The 26,026-nt window shown below is 46.0% G+C and overlaps 1 protein-coding gene across 1 annotated transcript in view; it reads left to right on the forward strand.

Annotated features, from left to right (window-relative positions):
- The first annotated feature begins 2,887 nt into the window (after positions 1–2,887).
- The window catches only part of LOC106586508 (dehydrogenase/reductase SDR family member on chromosome X), a 35,154-nt gene continuing 12,015 nt past the window's right edge, over positions 2,888–26,026 (forward strand). The window contains exons 1-3 of the mRNA XM_014173893.2: positions 2,888–3,171; positions 21,865–21,972; positions 22,401–22,469. Coding sequence (XP_014029368.1) covers positions 21,942–21,972; positions 22,401–22,469 — 100 coding nt within the window. The 5' untranslated portion in view covers positions 2,888–3,171; positions 21,865–21,941. The remainder of the gene's footprint in view (positions 3,172–21,864; positions 21,973–22,400; positions 22,470–26,026) is intronic.

The following is a 26,026-nucleotide window of genomic DNA, read 5'->3' on the forward strand; positions in this document are numbered from 1 at the left end:
CTGTATTGTTCCATCAGACACCGTGCGCTGTAAACACGTGCCTGGCATCGAAGGCGATGCGTACATTTCTAGGGGAATGGAAGGTGATTGACTAATTGAAAATCTGTTTTCATAAGCCTGCACTAACCATAGTATGGATTGAAATCTTTATACGATGTCATGTTATTTGTGTGTAGAGATATGACATTGTGGCCCTTGTGGAAGAAAGTACTATCGAACTGTAACAGTACAGTGCCTTTTGAGAAAAGTACAGACAATATGACGCTGATCCATAGACACAGGACAGATACTCGCAGACAAACCTGTAGTTTAGTGGCCCAACTCTACGTAGCATACCTGTGTAGTGACGATACCTATATGAGAGTGAGACCAGCGCAACCGGATGGTCTATTGTCGCCATCTAGTAATTCATAATGGTACTGAGATGAATTAATACGCTGAATTGGTGCGTGCTCTTATAATATGGTCATGAACGAAGCCCAAACATTTTCCCACTGAATTCGGTTACGACGCCGAACTGCTGTCAGGTCAAGACCTTGGTGAGGACGGCAAGCACACAGATGAGCTCCCCAGAAACGGTTTCTGATAGGTTGTGCATAAATTCTTTGGTTGTGCAAACCCACAGTTTCATCAGCTGTCTGGGTGGCTGGCCTCAGATGATCCCGCAGCTGAAGAAGCCGAATGTGGAGGTCCTGGGCTGGCACGTGGTCTGCGGTTGTGAGAGTGGTTAGATGTACTGCCAAATTCTCAAAAACAGCGCTTATGGTAGAGAAATTAACATTCAGTTATCTGGCAACAGATCTAGTGGACATTCCTGCTGTCAGCATGCCAATTGCACGCTCCCTCAAAACTTGAGACATCTGTGGCATTGTGTTGTGTGACAAAACTGCACATTTTAGAGTGGCTTTTTATTGTCCCCAGCACAAGGTGCACCTGTGTAATGATAATGCTGTTTAATCAGCTTGTTGATATGCCACACCTGTCAGGTGGATGGCTTATCTTGGCAAAGGAGAAATGCTCACTAACAGGGATGTAGACAAATTTGTGCACAACGTTTGTGAGAAATAAGCATTTTGTGCATATGGAACTTTTCTGGGATCTTTTATTTCAGCTAATGAAACATGAGACCAACCGTTTACGTGTTGTGTTTATATTTTTGTTCCATGTACATATGATTTCCTATTTTCTATACATAGAATATATAGAAAATCCATATAAATAAAACACAATGATCAGCATGGTGTCAGATGTAAAGTTGCTGGATATTCGAGGGAACTGGAATACGCTAGCCTACATCTCGATTCAGAGCATCCCAAACAGCCATTGAAGAGTCTGGTGAGTATGCAGGCTATGGAATAACTGGGACATTTTCAGCTTCCAGGAATTGTGTACAGATCCTTGCGACATGGGGCCGTGCATTATCATGCTGAAACATGAAGTGATGGCGGCGGATGAATGGCACGACAATGGATCTCAGAATCTCATCAGGTATCTCTGTGCTTTCAAATTGCCATCGATAAAAATGCAATTGTGTCCATTGTCCGTTGCTTATGCCTGCCCATACCATAACCCCACCGCCACCATGGGGCTCTCTGGTCACAACGTTGACATCAGCAAACCGCTCGCCCACAAGACGCCCAAACTGCCCGGTACAGTTGAAATCAGGATTCATCCATGAAGAGCACACTTCTCCAGCGTGCCAGCCATTGAAGAGGAGTGGGACAACATTCCACAGGCCACAATACACAGCCCAATACAACATCCTGATCAACAAACTCTTATGTGTCCCGCTGCATGAGGTGAATTGTGGTCACACCAGATACTGACTGGTTTTCTGATCCACAGCCCTACATTTTTTAAAGGTATCTGTGACCAACAGATTCCCAGTCATGTGAAATCCATAGATTTGGGCCTAATGAATTTATTTCAATTGACGGATTTCCTTATATGAACTGTAACTCTTTACAATCTTTGAAATTGTTGCATGTTAACCGTTAGGCTTCCATCTTAACCGTATTGTTCCAATGAAATGAATAGGCTAATGTTGATGACCAAAATGATGATGATGATGATGATGATACAAATAAATCTAGAAATATAGACATATACTAATGAATAACATAGCTCTATGAAATAAACCTTAATCATGTTCAAATGAACGAATCTTATTGCTGGCATGAAAAAAGTATCCTCACTGTGATTTCTTATAATACAATATGATATAATACATATAGATTCACTACTAACAGAGAGACTGTATAGCCAAGATAATGATGTGGTATAGCCTCGAGTCGAGACAGGACCGTGTTATTTTTATCATTATTACCAAGCCCCTCACAGCATGTGCTGCCTGCTGGTCGCCCTCGGGCGCCTTTAACCGGGTTGACCACACGCCTCACCGAGAGGAATAATAATCAACGGTTTTCTCTCGAGACTCGCAGCAAGCAGCTACAGCGCGGAACTTGGAGATCCCCCGATTCAACTGGGTTCTGATGGATTTTATTACATTTATTATTTAGGCTTTCTCCTTCACTATGTTCATTATTTATTAGGATTTATTAGTATTTTTGACTGTGGATTTCATACGTGGAGATACCGTTTGTTTTAATAGCCCTCAGGAATTGATGTTCCATTTGGAGGGAAGCCCTGAGCTGTTTGCATGTGTGAGTGTGTGTGTGTTTAGGTGAGTGTGTGAGTGAGTGTGTCCACACGTCCATCCTCAACAGTTGATGCTGACAGAGATCAGAGAAGTGTGTTATTGAGACGCGGTCCTTCATTGCGTCGCTCAGCTCGGAGACACACACACACACACACACACACACACACACACACACACACACACACACACACACACACACACACACACACACACACACACACACACACACACACACACACACAGAGAAACCCTTACGCACGCACAAACACGCACACACACAGTGTGCTGTCACACTGTCTGTCGATGAGCTCTGTCATGCAGTCGTTCCTCTCTCCAGTGAACAAGGCTATTCTAGTAGCTCTGTTCATCTTCGCCATCCTCCTCATCCTCTATGTGATCCTCTGGTACATCTGTAGAGACGTGGACTGCGACCACGGCATCTGATCTGATTAACACCGGGAACACCACCGAAAAACGGAGGAGAGAGACGCGTCTGACAGAGGGTCACCCTGGTAAGTCAGCATGTCTCCTCTGCTCTACGCGCTCGCGTGTGTTTGTGTGTGTGGCTCAAGTGACAAAACAAGTGTTTCCTCTAACAGCATCAGTATCATGACAAAAACAGAAACAGTGCCGCGCATAACCTGGTTCCCGATGGCGCCTCCAGTCCGTTATGAAAGGTCGTTTTTATCTAACCTTTATTTGCCAGAAATGTCTTAAGACTGAGAACCTTTTGTGAGAGACCGAGCAAGAAATTCAGAAAGAAAAATCATTTTAGGCCAATCACAATCCAAATCGAGGAGGATACGTTTGTCCTCATTTAGAATTTTTGGGGGTCTTGTTCATGCAATCTCCCCCAATAACAGTAACAGTAGCGTCGAAGTGAACACAGTGTCATCACCATCACAAAAGGTGACACAATGTCATTACCTACAGGAATGTTATGTTATCTTCTCCAGTCTGAGTGGAGAGGCAGCGGCTACTATAGTCGTTACCGGCTTAATAGCGCACGAGGACAGGCTGCGCGGGAACCTGCGTTTGGATGTAAGACATGCTTTAGCAATACTGATCTATAATCACTGTGTGTGTGTGTGTGTGTGTGTGTGTGTGTGTTCGTGCGTGCGTGCGCCCGTGCGCGTGTTGGCGTGCATGTGAGCTTCATAGTTCATGTTCAGTTCATCTCGTCTCTAAGGGTAGCCTAAGATCTGACATTGCCAATGGCATTATCATTTAACACGATCAAACAAACAGGATTATTCTTCCCCCTATAGAATACCATGTCTTCTTGTGCCATGCAGCAATCATTTGATGTTTGTCGCTGGTACTGTATTCCCTAGACTTTTGCCGATACGCGTTCGTTTGTGACCTCTGCTGCTGCTCAATTAAAACATCTAAAGACGACTGTCTTTCAGTTTGGGATTCATCTTTACTGTCATATATGCTTTTACAACCCTGCACCCAAAGACTTTGTACCAAGAATAACGATGAGCGTGCCATTTATTCTACCCTTTATTCCGCTAATCATCATAGCCATGCCGAGTCAATGTTGCTTTTTACGCATAGGCGTTCTTGACTTCAGCTGACATTTGGCGCTCTTTGCGTGCATGTATGAGAGAGACAGAGAGAGAGAAACAGAGAAAGAAAGAGAGAGAGAGAGAGAGAGAGAGAGAGAGAGAGATAGAGAGTTTCAGTGAATTACATTATCCCTCTGCGTTACCACTGCGGTTGACCTAATGGTAACCATAGTCTCGAAAACCCGACCCTAGTCCGTTGGGGTTCAGGGGAAACGATGGATAAGCCGCAAGATAAAGTGTGATGGTGCAATGCAACTAACTGTTGTTAAATGAATGTGACTGTAGAAAACCCATTGTATTTGTCCCTATACTTAAATAAAGGATCACCTGATCAACAGATCAACAGTCCTACAGTGTTCAGACCCAGCTGGACCCGTAGAAGCCGACTGACAGAATAACAGCTTCTCTCATGCCTGGCGGAAACAAATAAACCTTCCACATGCCAACACGAGGGGCTGAAGGACACACCAAGGACACTATGTGTGTTGTGTGTTTGGGGGGGGGTTAATGGCGAGAACCCAGCTATCGAGATTTACCGGGGATTACCACCCTAAACCACTCCCTTTTCCGGTGATAAGTAATTGCGAGAAACCGGTCAATTGTAATACATTATTTATATGAACAGCATGGTGTGAAATGGAACTGTTTAATTATATGCGATGTCTAAATCTGGCTTCTCTACCACCTCTGCATGCTGAATCAACGCTCAGAGTGGGGACAGACCCATCGCAATATGGAGCGCAGTTCACAATGCATGTAGACCTATCATCTCATCATGGTCACTGTTTTTCTTGTGACAGGTATGGCCTACATTTGCTGCAGCATAGCCTATGCTACAGAATGCGCGTCTAATTCACACATCTCCACCTGGCTTTCGGGGGTCACCTTGTTTATTAATTGTAAAAATAATACTTTTTTAAATCGCAGCTGCAGAGTTTTAAAACAGCCTACCACTCGAATATCGTTGCTTTAAATCAGTGAACACGGGAGCACACTCACAGTCTTTCTCCCTCTCCATCAAATCCATTCAAATTGCATCCAAAAAAGATCATTCTGTTCTAGATTGATATATAGATGTTCTAGCCTACCTCTTTCAGGTAATACATTCAATGCAGTATTAGCCTTCAATCTAGCTAATTAATGATGGTTTATGCTAAATAAGCTTCTAATTTATAGCCTCTGTCTCTTGCGCAATATGCAAGCACCTGTTCTTTGCTGGCCTATCTGTAAAAAGCGCTCCTTAGCTCTAGGAGTCCCTTCCGGAAAAGATAGACTAGAATAGCTGGCTTGAATTATTATGTTGTTGTTGCATATCATATACCAATAGACTATTCAAAGAGGGATGCAAGCTATTTTTTGCTGAATGTTAAATACAGCAGCCAATAGAACTCACAGTTAGTTTGAAAGAAGAGCGAACGCGGATGGGGGTAAGCTATAACAGTTATTTATTCAGACTCACAACCATTCTCTTCTGTGAAGAGAAATGAAATCCTTCTGCATCTGATTCTAGTCCTATATTATTCAATGATGTCATTAGAATGAGGAAGAGAAGGACAATGACACTTATTTCATTGAACTGTTGAAAGCGAGGAAGGAATGAAGAAACAATAGAGAGAGGAAGAGGAGGTAGGCTAATAACATTAGGGGAAATACGCCTTGTACAAATAGGCCCTATTTTATTTTAAAAATGTAATCCAATTCGCTAGCCTATACTTGTAACTGTAACTAGTACGCATGTGCTGCACCAGAATCGCATGTTCTCTGCTGCTTTATCATGATTTGAATGATGTGCATAATTCCAGTCCATATAATACAGTATAATACAATACAGTAATACAGTTCACACTTAACAATATACGCCTACTGGAGCTAGTTTCATTTATTTACACAAGAGAGCATATAAACTCAGCAAAAAAAGAAACGTCCCTTTTTCAGAACCCTGACTTTCAAAGATAATTCTTAAAAATCCAAATAACTTCACAGATCTTCATTGTGACGGGTTTAAACACTGTTTCCCATGCTTGTTCAATGAACCATAAACAATGAATGAACATGCACCTGTGGAACGGTCGTTAAGGCACTAACAGCATACAGATGGTAGGCAATTAAGGTCACAGTTATGAAAACTTAGGACACCAAAGAAGCCTTTCTACTGACTCTGAAAAACACCAAAAGAAAGATGCCCAGGGTCACTGCTCATCTGCGTGAACGTGCCTTAGGCATGCTGCAAGGAGGCATGAGGACTGCAGATGTGGCCAGGGCAAAATATTGCAATGTCTGTACTGTGAGATGCCTAAGACAGCGCTACAGGGAGACAGGACGGGCAGCTGATCGTCCTTGCAGTGGCAGACCACGTGTAACAACACCTGCACAGGATCGGTACATCTGAACATCACACCTGCGGGACAGGTACAGGATGGCAACAATAACTGCCCGAATAACACCAGGAATGCACAATCCCTCCATCAGTGCTCAGACTGTCCGCAATAGGCTGAGAGAGGCTGGACTGGGGGCTTGTAGGCCTGTTGTAAGGCAGGTCCTCACCAGACATCACCGGCAACAATGTTGCCTATGGGCACAAACCCACCGTCGCTGGAACAGACAGGACTGGCAAAAAATGCTCTTCACTGACGAGTCACGGTTTGTCTCACCAGAGGTGATGGTTGGATTCGCATTTATTTTCGTAGGAATGAGAGTTACACCAAGGCCTGTACTCTGGAGTGGGATCGATTTGGAGGGGGAGGGACCGTCATGGTCTGGGGCGGTGTGTCACAACGCTGTGCGTTGGTACCCTTCCTGCAGGCTCATCCTGACATGAACCTCCAGCATGACAATACCACCAGCCATACTGCTCATTCTGTGCGTGATTTCCTACAAGACAGGAATGTCAGTGTTTTGCCATGGCCAGCGAAGAGCCCAGATCTCAATCCCATTGAGCACGTCTGGGACCTGTTGGATCGGAGGGTGAGGGCTAGGGCAATTCCCCCCAGAAATGTCCGGGAACTTGCAGGTGCCTTGGTGGAAGAGTGGGGTAACATTTCACAGCAAGAACTGGCAAATCTGGTGCAGTCCATGAGGAGGAGACGCACTGCAGTATTTAATGCAGCTGGTGGCCACACCAGATACTAACTGTTACTTTTGATTTTGACCCCCCCTTTGTTCAGGGACACATTATTCCATTTCTGTTAGTCACATGTCTGTGGAACTTGTTCCGTTTATGTCTCAGTTGTTGAATCTTGTTATGTTCATACATATATTTACACATGTTAAGTTTGCTGAAAATAAACACAGTTGACAGTGAGAGGAAGTTTCTTTTTTTGCTGAGTTTAGCTAACTACATCTAAGTGCATTTATGTTTTTCTGTCGTGTGTAATGTGCAGTAGCCTATCATATATGTACTGGAGGAACAATCATTTGTTTTTGGGGGGGCTTGGGCTCATTAAATGTCGTTAATGAAGCGCTCATAATATGTATTTAAGATATGGTTCATCAGACTCAGGTAGCATCAGATTAGAATTTTCATCCTGATCAAAGCCCTAATAAAACCCAGACATATTTATATGCTTTATAATGCTTTTGAACGACTCTTCCATTTTGGGGGGAAATAGCGGGTTACCTGGGAGAAAAGTTATTTATTCTTGGGATGGAATTTTTTTTTAAATACTGGGAAAATATTCCTCCTTATCTAGACAATATATAGTTGACCATGAAAGGTTGACTGGCCTGAGTCCAGAAGCATTTTCCAGAAGCATTTTCCAAACATCCAACATCAATCACTTCACTCATAGCCCAGTCAGAGCACTGTCTATGTGGAAGCCCAGTCAGAGCACTGTCTATGTGGAAGCCCAGTCAGAGCACTGTCTATGTGGAAGCCCAGTCAGAGCACTGTTTATGTGGAAGCCCAGTCAGAGCACTGTCTATGTGGAAGCCCAGTCAGAACACTCTCTATTTGGAAGCCCAGTCAGAGCACTGTCTATGTGGAAGCCCAGTCAGAGCACTGTCTATGTGGAAGCCCAGTCAGAGGACTGTCTATGTGGAAGTCCAGTCAGAGCACTGTCTATGTGGAAGCCCAGTCAGAGCATTGTCTCTGTGGAAACCCAGTCAGAACGCTGTCTATGTGGAAGCCCAGTCAGAGCACTGTCTATGTGGAAGCCCAGTCAGAGCATTGTCTCTGTGGAAACCCAGTCAGAACGCTGTCTATGTGGAAACCCAATCAGAGCACTGTCTATGTGGAAGCCCAGTCAGAGCACTGTCTATGTGGAAGCCCAGTCAGAGCACTGTCTATGTGGAAGCCCAGTCAGAGCACTGTCTATGTGTAAGCCCAGTCAGAGCACTGTCTATGTGGAAGCCCAGTCAGAGCACTGTCTATGTGGAAGCCCAGTCAGAACACTGTCTATGTGGAAGCCCAGTCAGAGCACTGTCTATGTGGAAGCCCAGTCAGAGCACTGTCTATGTGGAAGCCCAGTCAGAGCACTGTTTATGTGGAAGCCCAGTCAGAACACTCTCTATTTGGAAGCCCAGTCAGAGCACTGTCTATGTGGAAGCCCAGTCAGAACACTCTCTATTTGGAAGCCCAGTCAGAGCACTGTCTATGTGGAAGCCCAGTCAGAGCACTGTCTATGTGGAAGCCCAGTCAGAGCACTGTCTATGTGGAAGTCCAGTCAGAGCACTGTCTATGTGGAAGCCCAGTCAGAGCATTGTCTCTGTGGAAACCCAGTCAGAACGCTGTCTATGTGGAAGCCCAGTCAGAGCACTGTCTATGTGGAAGCCCAGTCAGAGCATTGTCTCTATGGAAACCCAGTCAGAACGCTGTCTATGTGGAAGCCCAGTCAGAGCACTGTCTATGTGGAAGCCCAGTCAGAACACTCTCTATTTGGAAGCCCAGTCAGAGCACTGTCTATGTGGAAACCCAATCAGAGCACTGTCTATGTGGAAGCCCAGTCAGAGCACTGTCTATGTGGAAGCCCAGTCAGAGCACTGTCTATGTGGAAGCCCAGTCAGAGCACTGTCTATGTGGAAGCCCAGTCAGAACACTGTCTATGTGGAAGCCCAGTCAGAGCACTGTCTATGTGGAAGCCCAGTCAGAGCACTGTCTATGTGGAAGCCCAGTCAGAGCACTGTTTATGTGGAAGCCCAGTCAGAACACTCTCTATTTGGAAGCCCAGTCAGAGCACTGTCTATGTGGAAGCCCAGTCAGAGCACTGTCTATGTGGAAGCCCAGTCAGAGCACTGTCTATGTGGAAGCCCAGTCAGAGCACTGTCTATGTGGAAGTCCAGTCAGAGCACTGTCTATGTGGAAGCCCAGTCAGAGCACTGTCTATGTGGAAGCCCAGTCAGAGCACTGTCTATGTGGAAGCCCAGTCAGAGCACTGTCTATGTGGAAGCCCAGTCAGAGCACTGTCTATGTGGAAGCCCAGTCAGAGCACTGTCTATGTGGAAGCCCAGTCAGAACACTGTCTATGTGGAAGCCCAGTCAGAGCACTGTCTATGTGGAAGCCCAGTCAGAGCACTGTTTATGTGGAAGCCCAGTCAGAACACTCTCTATTTGGAAGCCCAGTCAGAGCACTGTCTATGTGGAAGCCCAGTCAGAGCACTGTCTATGTGGAAGCCCAGTCAGAGCACTGTTTATGTGGAAACCCAGTCAGAACACTGTCTATGTGGAAGCTCATCTGCATAATGGAAGGGAACCATAACCTATATGTACAAAAGTATGTGGACACCCCTTCAAATGAGTGGATTTGGCTATTTCAGCCACACACGTTGCTGACAGGTGTATAAAATCAAGTGCACAACCATGCAATCTCCATAGACAAACATTGGCAATAGAATGGCCTTACTGAAGAGCTCAGTGACTTTCAACGTGGCAAAGTCATAGGATGCCACCTTTCCAACAAGTCAGTTTGTCAAATTGTTCCCCGGGTAGAGCTGCCCTGGTCAACTATAAGTGCTGTTGTTATTATGATGTGGAAACGTCTAGGAGCAACAACGGCTCAGCCACGAAGTGGTAGGCCACACAAGCTCACAGAACGGGACCGCCGACTGCTGAAGCGTGTAGCGAGTAAAAATCATATGTCCTTGGTTGTAAAACTCACTACAGAGTTCCAAACTGCCTCTGGAAGCAACGTCAGCACGAGAATTGTTCGTTGCAACCTTCAGGAAATGGGTTTCCATGGCCGAGCAGCGGCACACAAGCCTAAGATCACCATTTGCATTGCCAAGCATCGGCTTGAGTGGCTTAAGGCTTGCTGACATTGGACTCTGGAGCAGTGGAAATGTGTCTCTGGGGTAATAAATCACGCTTCCCATCTGGCAGTCCGACGGACAAATCTGGGTTTGGCGGATGCCAGGAAAATGCTACCTGCCCCAATGCATAGCGGCAACTGTAAAGTTTGGTGGAGGAGGAATAATGGTACAGGGCTGTTTTTCATGGTTCGGGCTAGGCCCCTTAGTTCCAGTTAAGGGAAATCTTAACGCTACAGCATACAATTATATTCTAGATGATTCTGTGCTTCCAGTATTGTGGCAACATTTTGGGGAAGGCCCTTTCCTGTTTCAGCATGACAATGCCTCTGTGCACAAAGCGAGGTCCATAGAGAAATGGTTTGTCAAGATTGGTGTGGAAGAACTTGACTGGCCTGCACAGAGCCCTGAACTCAACCCCATTGAACACCTTTGGGATGAATTGGAATGCCGGCTGCGAGCCAGGCCTAATCGCCCAACGTCAGTGCCCAACCTCACTAATGCTCTTGTGGCTAAATGGTGGCAAGTCCTCGCAACTCCATATTGAGGCCCATGAATTTGGAATGAGATGTTCGGCGTGCAGGTGTCCACATACTTTTGGCCTTGTAGTGTATCTAATGTGTCCAATACTCTAATCAAGTGGTATGTAATGCATTGGTTATATGTATCTCATAATGGATGGTAATCCATCCAGTATGCACATTTGGAGATGTGTTCCACAGAATCTTCATTACAAATGCGAAAAATCTATCAGTTTCAAACTTCTGTAAATCAGTCATTTTCAATGGAAGGAGGAGACACAAGGAGACCTTAGTAAACCTTTTCAGACAGACAAAACCTCCGTAGTGTATTCTTTCAGACAGACAAAACCTCCGTAGTGTATTCTTTCAGACAGACAAAACCTCCGTAGTGTATTCTTTCAGACAGACAAAACCTCCGTAGTGTCTTCTTTCAGACAGACAAAACCTCCGTAGTGTATTCTTTCAGACAGACAAAACCTCCGTAGTGTATTCTTTCAGACAGACAAAACCTCCGTAGTGTATTCTTTCAGACAGACAAAACCTCCGTAGTGTCTTCTTTCAGACAGACAAAACCTCCGTAGTGTCTTCTTTCAGACAGACAAAACCTCCGTAGTGTATTCTTTCAGACAGACAAAACCTCCGTAGTGTATTCTTTCAGACAGACAAAAACCTCCGTAGTGTATTCTTTCAGACAGACAAAAACCTCCGTAGTGTATTCTTTCAGACAGACAAAACCTCCGTAGTGTATTCTTTCAGACAGACAAAACCTCCGTAGTGTATTCTTTCAGACAGACAAAACCTCCGTATTTTCTTTCAGACAGACAAAACCTCCGTAGTGTATTCTTTCAGACAGACAAAACCTCCGTAGTGTATTCTTTCAGACAGACAAAAACCTCCGTAGTGTATTCTTTCAGACAGACAAAACCTCCGTAGTGTATTCTTTCAGACAGACAAAAACCTCCGTAGTGTATTCTTTCAGACAGACAAAACCTCCGTAGTGTATTCTTTCAGACAGACAAAAACCTCCGTAGTGTATTCTTTCAGACAGACAAACACCTCCGTAGTGTATTCTTTCAGACAGACAAAACCTCCGTAGTGTATTCTTTCAGACAGTCAAAAACCTCCGTAGTGTATTTTTTCAGACAGACAAAAAAAGTTGTCTGAGACACTTCTGAAGCTGCATTTCCCCTGTGTCTGACAGGGAGAGGAGAGAACAGCCAATGATACACTGATGGCTCTGTGGCCTTCTGTTCAAATCTTTGTCCATGATTGCCTTGTGAAGACAGGTGAGTGTGTTGCTCTAGTGACAGTCTGAGAAAGTAGAGCAGGAAAAGGCTCAGTGGGACTCAGTGCCACACACATACACAGGTCATCCATCCCATCTCCCTCCTCATCGTACACACACACACACACACACACACACACACACACACACACACACACACACACACACACACACACACACACACACACACACACACACACACACACACACACACACACACACACACACACACCTCAGAACATAAAAAACAGATCCTGTGTGACTCAGCTGTTATGTAAAGTCCATCTCTGATAGGACTGCTTTAGGCTAACTGTCAGTCCAACCCAGATAGACACACACACATCACGCTGCAGTGCGACTAACCCTTAACGCGGATGTGATGTGTGTCTGCTCTGTCCTCGCCCTGCTTAACCTACACATGAGGCAGAAAAACAACGGAGAGGTCTATTTCCTTTCAATTTCAATTTAAATCTGAAGTTTGAATTGAAAAAGTCAATATGGCTGAATCAAGCTAGCAAGTGAGCAAATTTGTAGAGGTGTCTTATTACTTTCTGGCTCTCCTGGATTTATCTTCAGGAATTCTCAGTACTGGGGAGTGGCTGCACCCATAGCTGCTCTTGTTGCGCATCAGAAAGTCGCTGCTGACTGTCATGTGGTGCTAAACTTCATCATTTCGGTTGTGTTGTGGTCCGCTCCAGTTGTACTGAATTGCTCTAGCGGTGCTGAATTAAAGTAAATAGAAATTGGGGACAATTTTTGTGTAATTCTAACTAACAAACACATACACACAGTCTTTTTTATCATATTCGTATTCAGATGTTTCATTATCGAACACTCAGTGGTAAAGTCCGAGTCTTGTCCTGTGTGTGCGTCATAAGGATATAATTTTTTTAGATGTCAGTATAATGTCCGTATCCTCTGTGTCTGTGCTATGAGCCCAGGTTACTGTTTCCTCTGTGTCTGTGCTATGAGCCCAGGTTACTTTTCCTCTGTGTCTGTGCTATGAGCCCAGGTTACTGTTTCCTCTGTGTCTGTGCTATGAGCCCAGGGAACTGTTTCCTCTGTGTCTGTGCTATGAGCCCAAGGTTACTGTTTCCTCTGTGTCTGTGCTATGACCCCAAGGTCACTGTTTCCTCTGTGTCTGTGCTATGAGCCCAGGTTACTGTTTCCTCTGTGTCTGTGCTATGAGCCCAGGTTACTGTTTCCTCTGTGTCTGTGCTATGAGCCCAGGTTACTGTTTCCTCTGTGTCTGTGCTATGAGCCCAGGTTACTGTGTCCTCTGTGTCTGTGCTATGAGCCCAGGTTACTGTTTCCTCTGTGTCTGTGCTATGAGCCCAGGGAACTGTTTCCTCTGTGTCTGTGCTATGACCCCAAGGTTACTGTTTCCTCTGTGTCTGTGCTATGACCCCAAGGTTACTGTTTCCTCTGTGTCTGTGCTATGACCCCAAGGGACTGTTTCCTCTGTGTCTGTGCTATGAGCCCAAAGGGACTGTTTCCTCTGTGTCTGTGCTATGAGCCCAAGGTTACTGTTTCCTCTGTGTCTGTGCTATGACCCCAAGGTTACTGTTTCCTCTGTGTCTGTGCTATGAGCCCAAAGGGACTGTTTCCTCTGTGTCTGTGCTATGAGCCCAGGTTACTGTTTCCTCTGTGTCTGTGCTATGACCCCAAGGTTACTGTTTCCTCTGTGTCTGTGCTATGAGCCCAGGTTACTGTTTCCTCTGTGTCTGTGCTATGACCCCAAGGTTACTGTTTCCTCTGTGTCTGTGCTATGACCCCAAGGTTACTGTTTCCTCTGTGTCTGTGCTATGACCCCAAGGGACTGTTTCCTCTGTGTCTGTGCTATGAGCCCAAAGGGACTGTTTCCTCTGTGTCTGTGCTATGACCCCAAGGTTACTGTTTCCTCTGTGTCTGTGCTATGACCCCAAGGTTACTGTTTCCTCTGTGTCTGTGCTATGAGCCCAAAGGGACTGTTTCCTCTGTGTCTGTGCTATGAGCCCAGGTTACTGTTTCCTCTGTGTCTGTGCTATGAGCCCAAAGGGACTGTTTCCTCTGTGTCTGTGCTATGAGCCCAGGTTACTGTTTCCTCTGTGTCTGTGCTATGAGCCCAAAGGGACTGTTTCCTCTGTGTCTGTGCTATGAGCCCAGGTTACTGTTTCCTCTGTGTCTGTGCTATGAGCCCAGGTTACTGTTTCCTCTGTGTCTGTGCTATGAGCCCAGCTTACTGTTTCCTCTGTGTCTGTGCTATGAGCCCAAAGGGACTGTTTCCTCTGTGTCTGTGCTATGACCCCAAGGTTACTGTTTCCTCTGTGTCTGTGCTATGAGCCCAGGTTACTGTTTCCTCTGTGTCTGTGCTATGACCCCAAGGTTACTGTTTCCTCTGTGTCTGTGCTATGAGCCCAGGTTACTGTTTCCTCTGTGTCTGTGCTATGACCCCAAGGTTACTGTTTCCTCTGTGTCTGTGCTATGACCCCAAGGTTACTGTTTCCTCTGTGTCTGTGCTATGACCCCAAGGTTACTGTTTCCTCTGTGTCTGTGCTATGACCCCAAGGTTACTGTTTCCTCTGTGTCTGTGCTATGACCCCAAGGTTACTGTTTCCTCTGTGTCTGTGCTATGAGCCCAGGTCACTGTTTCCTCTGTGTCTGTGCTATGAGCCCAGGTTACTGTTTCCTCTGTGTCTGTGCTATGACGCCAAGGTTACTGTTTCCTCTGTGTCTGTGCTATGAGCCCAGGTTACTGTTTCCTCTGTGTCTGTGCTATGAGCCCAAGGAACTGTTTCCTCTGTGTCTGTGCTATGAGCCCAAGGTTACTGTTTTCTCTGTGTCTGTGCTATGACCCCAAGGTTACTGTTTCCTCTGTGTCTGTGCTATGAGCCCAGGTTACTGTTTCCTCTGTGTCTGTGCTATGAGCCCAGGTTACTGTTTCCTCTGTGTCTGTGCTATGACCCCAAGGTTACTGTTTCCTCTGTGTCTGTGCTATGAGCCCAGGTTACTGTTTCCTCTGTGTCTGTGCTATGACCCCAAGGTTACTGTTTCCTCTGTGTCTGTGCTATGAGCCCAGGTTACTGTTTCCTCTGTGTCTGTGCTATGAGCCCAAGGGACTGTTTCCTCTGTGTCTGTGCTATGACCCCAAGGTTACTGTTTCCTCTGTGTCTGTGCTATGACCCCAAGGTTACTGTTTCCTCTGTGTCTGTGCTATGAGCCCAGGTTACTGTTTCCTCTGTGTCTGTGCTATGAGCCCAGGTTACTGTTTCCTCTGTGTCTGTGCTATGACCCCAAGGTTACTGTTTCCTCTGTGTCTGTGCTATGACCCCAAGGTTACTGTTTCCTCTGTGTCTGTGCTATGACCCCAAGGTTACTGTTTCCTCTGTGTCTGTGCTATGACCCCAAGGTTACTGTTTCCTCTGTGTCTGTGCTATGACCCCAAGGTTACTGTTTCCTCTGTGTCTGTGCTATGACCCCAAGGTTACTGTTTCCTCTGTGTCTGTGCTATGAGCCCAGGGTACTGTTTCCTCTGTGTCTGTGCTATGAGCCCAGGGAACTGTTTCCTCTGTGTCTGTGCTATGAGCCCAGGGTACTGTTTCCTCTGTGTCTGTGCTATGAGCCCAGGGAACTGTGTTGTGACGTGTCATTATCCTCCCTCCCACTCCTTCTGTCCACCCCTTCCTTCTTTCCCATCCCGTTCTCCCATTCCAATTTTACAATTTTTTCCATGGGGCGGTTTTGCAGCTAATTTCCTGCAATTCTACACATTTTGCCATGACTTATACCATGTTAATGATAATGACTGCACCTCCTTAGACCTCTCTTTAACCCAGGCTAAAACTCTCCTAGGGCTAGCTTACCCTCCTTGCACACAGGCATTTGTTCACCCAGGGATAAACCTTAACCCAGGCGTCTCACTGAGCACAATTTCTTTTAAATGTTTTATTGGAAAAAAAGTTTTCTGCAGTTCTACACATTTTGCCATGAGGCAGAGCAACATTTTAGCAATTTTATAACAAATGTCATGCAATTCTACTCATTTTGCCATGGGGCAGATCATTATTTTGGTAGTTTTAAAGCTAATTTCCTGCAATTCTACATATTTTGCCATGACTTATGCCATGTTAATGATATCTGAGTGAGAGTGACTAACAAAATGAATGGGGGACCCTTGGAGGTTAGGGCACGTGTCCTGCGTGACTGATCGGTAGACTAACTTACCAATCTAAAAATTGTTAGCTGACATGGCAAACAAGAGAAAAATTGCTGATGCACAACCAAATATTGAACTTGCACATTGTGTATTCTACTATTCTAACTCTCAACAGTAAGTTGGGATGCCGACAGAGTTCCAAAAAAAATATAACAAATATTTAACTATTAAACATTTTGGGTCGGGGGGTGCCTAGCGACCTTGGACCCTAAGCGACCGCTTTAGTCACTTATGCCTGGAGCCGGCCCTGCACACACACACACACATCACGTTGTATGTACAATGACAATGGTGTGTGAGGTGCTCCTCCTCCTGTTTGGCATTACTAATGGAAACACACCAGATCATTGAGAACTGTAATGAGAAAGACACGTGACCAGAGGTATTACACGCGCACACACGCGCACACACACACACATCTTTTCATTAGAGTTGGCTACTGACGGAGACTCGCTGCACAGAGCGACTGCTGCGGTGCTCCTTCTCTCTCGCTCTCTCCGTCTCTCCGTCTCTCTCTTTCTTCTCTCTCTGCCTCTAGGGCTTTTCAGACTGCACCTCCTTAGCCCTCTCTTTAACCCAGGCTAAAACTGTCCTAGAGATAGCTTACCCTCCTTGCACACAGGCATTTGTCGACCCAGGGATAAACGTTAACCTAGGGATAAATGTTCACCCAGGGATAAAGGTTTACCCAGGGATAAACATTCACCCAGGCATCTAACACTTGTGCCCTGAAGCACTAGTTTTTTTGTCTGTAATACAGAGAGAAGGTTGTGTGTGGAAATGGCGGTGGGATGGGGATTCAATTCCACACTCGCTCATTTTCACATAGAGTTACATGCACCAAAGGCGGTGGCATAAATATACACAGAGTATGCCAAACATTAGGAACACCTGCCTAATATTGAGTTGCACCCCTGTCATCTACACTGATTAAGTGGATTTAACTAGTGACATCAATAAGGGTTCATAGCTTTCACCTTGGATTCACCTGGTCAGTCTACGTCATGGAAAGAGCAGGTGTTATTAATGTTTTGTATACTCAGTGTATATATACTGCTCAAAAAAATAAAGGGAACACTTAAACAACACATCCCAGATCTGAATGAAAGAAATAATCTTATTAAATACTTTTTTCTTTACATAGTTGAATGTGCTGACAACAAAATCACACAAAAATAATCAATGGAAATCCAATTTATCAACCCATGGAGGTCTGGTTTTGGAGTCACACTCAAAATTAAAGTGGAAAACCACACTACAGGCTGATCCAACTTTGATGTAATGTCCTTAAAACAAGTCAAAATGAGGCTCAGTAGTGTGTGTGGCCTCGGCGTGCCTGTATGATCTCCCTACAACGCCTGGGCATGCTCCTGATGAGGTGGCGGATGGTCTCCTGAGGGATCTCCTCCCAGACCTGGACTAAAGCATCCACCAACTCCTGGACAGTCTGTGGTGCAACGTGGCGTTGGTGGATGGAGCGAGACATGATGTCCCAGATGTGCTCAATTGGATTCAGGTCTGGGGAACGGGCGGGCCAGTCCATAGCATCAATGCCTTCCTCTTGCAGGAACTGCTGACACACTCCAGCCACATGAGGTCTAGCATTGTCTTGCATTAGGAGGAACCCAGGGCCAACCGCACCAGCATATGGTCTCACAAGGGGTCTGAGGATCTCATGTCGGTACCTAATGGCAGTCAGGCTACCTCTGGCGAGCACATGGAGGGCTGTGCGGCCACCCAAAGAAATGCCACCCCACACCATGACTGACCCACCGCCAAACCGGTCATGCTGGAGGATGTTGCAGGCAGCAGAACGTTCTCCACGGCGTCTCCAGACTCTGTCACGTCTGTCACGTGCTCAGTGTGAACCTGCTTTCATCTGTGAAGAGCACAGGGCGCCAGTGGCGAATTTGCCAATCTTGGTGTTCTCTGGCAAATGCCAAACTTCCTGCACGGTGTTGGGCTGTAAGCACAACCCCCCCCCTGTGGACGTCGGGCCCTCATACCACCCTCATGGAGTCTGTTTCTGACCGTTTGAGCAGACACATGCACATTTGTGGCCTGCTGGAGGTCATTTTGCAGGGCTCTGCTTCTCCTGCTCCTCCTTGTACAAAGGCGGAGGTAGCGGTCCTGCTGCTGGGTTGTTGCCCTCCTACGGCCTCCTCCACATCTCCTGATGTACTGACCTGTCTCCTGGTAGCGCCTCCATGCTCTGGACACTACGCTGACAGACACAGCAAACCTTCTTGCCACAGCTTGCATTGATGTGCCATCCTGGATGAGCTGCACTACCTGAGCCACTTGTGTGGGTTGTAGACTCCATCTCATGCTACCACTAGAGTGAAAGCACCGCCAGCATTCAAAAGTGACCAAAACATCAGCCAGGAAGCATAGAAACTGAGAAGTGGTCTGTGGTCCCCACCTGCAGAACCACTCCTTTATTGGGGGTGTCTTGCTAATTGCCTATAATTTCCACCTGTTGTCTATTCCATTTGCACAACAGCATGTGAAATGTATTGTCAATCAGTGTTGCTTCCTAAGTGGACAGTTTGATTTCACAGAAGTGTGATTGATTTGGGGTTACATTGTGTTGTTTAAGTGTTCCCTTTATTTTTTTGAGCAGTGTATATATACATTCAGCTCTGGAAAAAATTAAGAGACCACTGCAAAATTATCAGTTTCTCTGGTTTTACTATTTATAGGTATGTGTAAAATTAGCATATTTATTTTATTCTATAAACTACTGACAACATTTCTCCCAAATTCCAAATTAAAATATTGTCACTTAGAACATTTATTTGCAGAAAATGATAACTGATCAAAATAACTGGTCAAAATAAGTTCATATTCATTTTTAAACAACACAATACTAATGTTTTAACTTAGGAAGAATTCAGAAATCAATATTTGGTGGAATAACCTTGATTTTCAATCACAGCTTTCATGCGTCTTGGCATGCTCTCCACCAGTTTTCACATTGATGTTGGGTGACTTCATGCCACTCCTAGCACAAAAATTCAAGCAGCTCGGCTTTGTTTAATGGCTTGTGACCATCCATTTTCCTCTTGATCACATTCCAGAGGTTTTCAATGGGGTTCAGGTCTGGAGATTGGGCTGGACATGACAGAGTCTTGATCTGTTGGTCCTCCATCCACACCTTGATTGACCTGGCTGTGTGGCATGGAGCATTGTCCTGCTAGAAAAACCAATCCTCGGAGTTGGGGAACATTGTCAAAGCAGAAAGAAGCACGTTTTCTTCCAGGACAACCTTGTACCTGGCTTGATTCATGCGTCCTTCACAAAGACCAATCTGCCCGATTCCAGCCTTGCTGAAGCACCCCCAGATCATCACTGATCCTCCTCCAAATTTCACTGTGGGTGTGAGACCTGGAGAGGCCTACAAGCCACAGTGTTTCGCACCCACTGTGAAATCTGGTGGAGGGTCAATTTATCAGGGGGTGCTGCAGCACCCCTACTTATTGTGACTATCCTTAACCATGGGATTGTCTTAGCTCTGGGTTAGGCTGAATGTATTATCTGTGCTGGTTAGCACACACACCCTCAAGTCCTGTCATATTCTATGTCCACTGTACTTATCTCCTAGTTATGCAACATGAAGCACACACACACACACACACACACACACACACACACACACACACAACAACAAAACAAAGCTGTGATCAAAGTCTATGATCTTATTGGCCACACTGCTGAATAACAATCACAATCAGGAAGGATGTGTGTGTTAGTGTTCATTTGTGTGAAGGTGTGAGAATGTGGTTGTGTACATATGCATGTGTTTGTCTGTGTGTGTGTGCACAAAGCTGTCACAGTACTGTCCCATCATCTTAAATAATCCTAGTCATGCGTGAGATGCGATTCCCACAAACAATACAAAGGATGGCCCACGTCACTGACCCTCAACCTAGAAACTCACTCACACTAATAGAGCTGACATGCTTCTCTAGTCTATTCTACGGACAGTCATATATGTTCTACACAATTTAAACTAAAAGCTCTGCAACGTTTCACCCAACTGAACAGACCCCAGGTTCTCACTGTAGGCCTAAACTTCTGTTATGCTGTCTAGTCCGCATGATGAGGGAAGGAGACGAGGAAGAGAAGAGACAAGAAGGCGTATGATACTTAGTCTTGGGACGGGCGTCCTGCTGGACACATGGTGGAGTGAGGGATTCGTGTGTATGCCGGTCATTATAAAGAGACCAGAGAAGTGCTCGCAAACACAACCTCCAGGCTATGGGGTTTCTGGATTGTTATTTACCTGCTATTAGGCTGTACCTGCTTGGGTTGAGAGTTCTAATTAATCAATTGATCTGCCGTCCCTTCACGTTGCCAGGTTAGTGTATAACAAGGCTAATTAGCCAGTTTCGCTACGAGTAAGAGCAGCTGCAGTCTGTGATGAAAGAGCTGCTGTTCACCCCAGCTAGAACATAGACTGACTTTGTTAAGTATTGCTTTGCCGGTCATTTCTAACCGTTTGAAGTGAACACAGAACAAAAGTATAGCAGACAGCCTCAGCTGCCCTCCTTTGCTCATCAGCGCCTCCATAAAAAGAGCGCAGTCACGAGAGTTCTATCTGCGCGCTACTTGCGCAGCCGCTCATCAGCCGAAGCAGGCTGTTAGAGCTGGTCTGGAACTAAAGCCTGCACAACATCGGTGTCTACTGGACCAGGAGGGAAGAATATTGTAAAGGAAATGGTTAGGCCTGTTACACACATACTAAACGATGTCAAACATGTTGTAAACTACTGCCCAACCATAGAATTAGAAAGAATTATTGTTCACTCATTCTAATGATATAATCTTAAAACACACACACCTCAACATGACATTTACCAATGACCTGCTCACCACCACATATTTCTCCTTTGATGTTGGCATGATAATTTCTACAGCAGAAACAGACTGTCCAGCTGGAAAATAATAAAATACATCCAGCTACATGTCATAAACCTGTAAACATGCCATACAAACTTCATAAACATGTAAACATGCCATACAAACTTCATAAACCTCTAAACATGCCATACAAACTTCATAAACCTGTAAACATGCCATAAACATGCCATACAAACTTCATAAACCTGTAAACATGCCATACAAACTTCATAAACCTGTAAACATGCCATAAACATGCCATACAAACTTCATAAACCTGTAAACATGCCATACAAACTTCATAAACCTCCAAACATGCCATACAAACTTCATAAACCTCTAAACATGCCATACAAACTTCATAACCTGCATGGCCATGTACGGAAGGAGAGTTTTCCTGGCCTAAAGAATAACACTAGAGGACAGGGTAATATCTGCACCATGTTTATTACCCCATTCCATTTGTCATTGTATTCATTTCCTTTCTCCAGAGCTGACCTTACAACATGGCAAAGTTGCTATAGTGACGGGAGGCACCAGGGGAATTGGCTATGAGACCTCAAGACACATGGCCAGCCTGGGGGCACACGTTATCAAAGGTAGGCCTACAGAAAGACACCATACTGTACACCATAGGCCTACCAATGTGAATGTGTTATACCGTCCAACAGTACCATGAACTGATTAATATACTTAGTTAATATAATGTCTTAATTATATGTTTAATTCCCACGGACAGAAATATTTAGTAGGCAAATTATTTCCTAATGATCTGTTCAGATAGGCAGCTTGTCCTGGAGTGTATGTGGGTAGTTGTGTGTTGTGGAATTTAGCAATGTGTGCATATAGGCCTGCTGTGGCAAGGGACTGTGTTTGTGTGTGTGTCTGGATGTGCGTGTGGGTATGCGTCTCTCGCTCTCTCTTTCGCTCTGAGTGTTTACTGGGTGTGTTTACTTAGGAAATTAATTAGATCAGTCTCCTCTCTTCTCCTCCCCTCCTTTCTTCTCCCTTCTCTCTCGCTCTCCAGCTGGACAGAATGAGCTGGAGGGTGTGTCTGCTGTGAAGAGGATTTGTGAGGAGAACAGAGAGGCCAAAGGTAACATACACAGTCCACACAGTCCTGTTTGCTTCGTGCGTCCATGGCTCTTGATATTACTGACTGGAGTGTGAGTGAACACACCTTTTTGCAGGTAGAAATCAGCTCCTAGTTAAAAAGCAGAATGACTGTTAAGAACTGGAGCTGTGCCTCTGCTCAAGTGCGTCACGTCAGTTAGAAGTAGAGACGGCGTCATTGAAATAGATTTCCTCTCTGGAACTGTTGCATGATCTATTTCTCTTTGTGAAGATTAAGAGGTATGGCATTGAGGGGTGTTAGGGAGTGGGGGCGGGGGAGAGAAGCGTGACGGTGCTCTGAATGACGGGGGTGAGTTGGGAGATGAAGGAAGTGGGGGGAGGTGAGGGTCATGTAGCTCTGTCCTCTGAATGACAATGTGCCGATGGGGCGATGAGGTGGGGGTAGGGAGGGGTGTGTGTGAGCGTGTGTCCGAATGACAATGTAACGGAAGCGTCATTAGTATGTGAGGCAGGTGCTTCTCACCAAACGTCCTCTGGCTCTTCGTGTGCGTGTTTGTCTGTGTGTACGGAGGATAGGAGACAGCGCAGGAGAGAGGAGAGGAGAAGAAAGAGTACACGCCCGACGGGCCAATGGATGTCAAGCCTGCCCTCAATAGCCCGCCTTCCTGGGTATAATACCGGGGCTCACATCTATTTCCTCAATTCAGTACCACTCTTCAGCGAGCCCAAATCCCCTGATGGTGATGGGCCAAAATGAGTTATACCTCATTACCTCCTTCAGGGAACAGTAGTTAAATTCATAACTGTACATTCCCTTTCAGTCGGTCACTCAGTATAATATACTATGGGGACATAAATCACACCCCAAGCCGCCTCAGAGGGTGCCAGACTAGGAGGCCCACAGCAGCCCAAGCACACACAGGTTTCACCGGCTCCAAAAAGGGGTTACAGAAGTCACCTTTTCCCCTAATACTTACCCCTAGAAGCCTGAACTGTCAGAGCCCCATACAGGGAACCAGAACCTACTGCAACTTGGCTATGCACACTGACACGCTGCCACTGCAGCCCAAGTCCATAGACCCAACGGTTCCATGAAAAATACATACCTTGCGAGCCTGAAATGTCAGAATTCATACAAGGAACCCAAAACAACAGAACACCTGTCGTGACTTGGTAAAGTGCACACGCTCACTGCATAGCATCGACCAGAGTCGATGAACCACAGGAGCCCAAGGCTCAAACCCACAGGTAACTGTCGTAACCCTGATAAATGCGCAACCTGCACACTAAGAATCAAATCAAATTTATTTATATAGCACTTCTTACATCAGCTGATATCTCAAAGTGCTGTATAGAAACCCAGCCTAAAACCCCAAACAGCAAGCAATGCAAGTGTAGAAGCACGGTGGCTAGGAAAAACTCCCTAGAAAGGCCAAAACCTAGGAAGAAACCTAGAGAGGAACCAGGCTATGAGGGGTGGCCAGTCCTCTTCTGGCTGTGCCGGGTGGAGATTATAACAGAACATGGCCAAGATGTTCAAATGTTCATAAATGACCAGCATGGTCAAATAATAATAATCATAGTGGTTGTTGAGGGTGCAACAGGTCAGCACCTCAGGAGTAAATGTCAGTTGGCTTTTCATAGCCGATCATTGAGTGTATCTCTACCGCTCCTGCTGTCTCTAGAGAGTTGAAAACAGCAGGTCTGGGACAGGTAGCACGTCCGGTGAACAGGTCAGGGTTCCATAGCCGCAGGCAGAACAGTTGAAACTGGAGCAGCAGCACAGCCAGGTGGACTGGGGACAGCAAGGAGTCTTCATGCCAGCTAGTCCTGAGGCATGGTCCTAGGGCTCAGGTCCCCCGAGAGAGAGAAAGAAAGAAAGAGAATTAGAGAGAGCATACTTAAATTCACACAGGACACTGGAGAAATACTCCAGATATAACAGACTGACTCTAGCCCCCCGACACATAAACTACTGCAGCATAAATACTGGAGGCTGAGACAGGAGGGGTCAGGAGACACTGTGGCCCCATCCAATGATACCCCCAGACAGGGCCAAACAGGCAGGATATAACCCCCCCCCACTTTGCCAAAGCACAGCCCCCACACCACTAGAGGGATATCATCAACCACCAACTTACCATCCTGAGACAAGGCCGAGTATAGCCCACAAAGATCTCCGCCACGGCACAACCCAAGGGGGGGTGCCAACCCAGACAGGAAGACCACGTCAGTGACTCAACCCATTCAAGTGATGCACCCCTCCTAGGGACGGCATGGAAGAGCACCAGTAAGCCAGTGACTCGGCCCCTGTAATAGGGTTAGAGGCAGAGAATCCCAGAACACTATAAGCAATTATGTCTAAGGAATAAAACCTCACAAAGGCATTTTTCGGGAACCCCAACTCGCTGCAGCATAGACATCTCCAATCTTTATGCCCCTGAACAATGCCCAAGAAGCCTCCACACCCCTAGTGGAGTGAGCACGCACACCACTAGGCAACCCTTGTCCTTTGCTGACATATGCCAGGGAGATAGTCTCCACACTCCAATGAGAAAGACCTACCCCGAGCTAGATTAGCGAAACAAACAAAAAGCTGGTCACAAACGCGGATATCCTTGGTCCTAAAGCGCGCACTGGACAAAAAGTGAGCAGCGGACTCAGGCCATGCAACCTTCGTTGTTTACTGGAAGCTAACGGTGGAGGTGAGACAGGGAACATCTCGAAAGCCAGGGACCTGTAAGACACACAGTATATATATGTACAGCCCTCTAGTAGAGGGTGCACGCATTGTATAGTCATATTGTATAGTCATAATCACATTTGAGGGTAAACCCCTAGCCGTCAAATTCAACCTTTCAGAGGCCAAACCCACAGATCCATATTTGCGGTCGTGGGTGACAGATTTTCCTGTGCGCCTGGGACAATAGATCCCGATGACACAGAACCCTCCACGTGGCCCCGCCCAACTGGCAGATGATCTCCGGAAATAAGGGTTATCTGGGCGAATCGGGAGCCACCAGAATCAACAACATTGAGAAGAATAGCCGAAAATGTGCATTTTCTCACGATGCAAAAATATCTACATCAGCCCTGCCAAACCGGTCCCAGGGGGTGCACCCACGTTGAGAGATCCGGGAAGATACGTTGCCATGAGTGACAGGAAATGTGCTCTGCTCCATACAAGCAGATAACAGGCAAGGTTTAGGAGAGAGGGAGACCGCGTTCCCCCCTGCCTGTTGATGTACGCCAACACCAAAGAACCTTGGGTAGAAACAATGTGCTTTCGTGGTACTGCCGTTCTGATACCCGGCTCACAATGGGTTTGGGGACTTCGGCAACCAGTAACTTTCCCCCATTGACCGAGCCACTTGGAAACACTGTTGCCACAGTAAATGGTCGGGAAGGAGGGCCCCGAGAACACGCCCCCTCTCCAGCTAGGGTCACGAGGTCTCCTCCTTCCCCTGCCCTGCTGAATAATCAGCTTCCATCCCGCTCTTCGGGTAGGAGCGTTGGGCCAGTAACCAAGCTTTCAGTTGAATGCATTCATTGGTACTGACTAGGTATCCCCCTTTCCTT

The sequence above is a fragment of the Salmo salar genome, chromosome ssa25 (genome assembly GCF_905237065.1).
Source record: "Salmo salar chromosome ssa25, Ssal_v3.1, whole genome shotgun sequence".
In the NCBI taxonomy this organism is placed as follows: domain Eukaryota; kingdom Metazoa; phylum Chordata; class Actinopteri; order Salmoniformes; family Salmonidae; genus Salmo; species Salmo salar.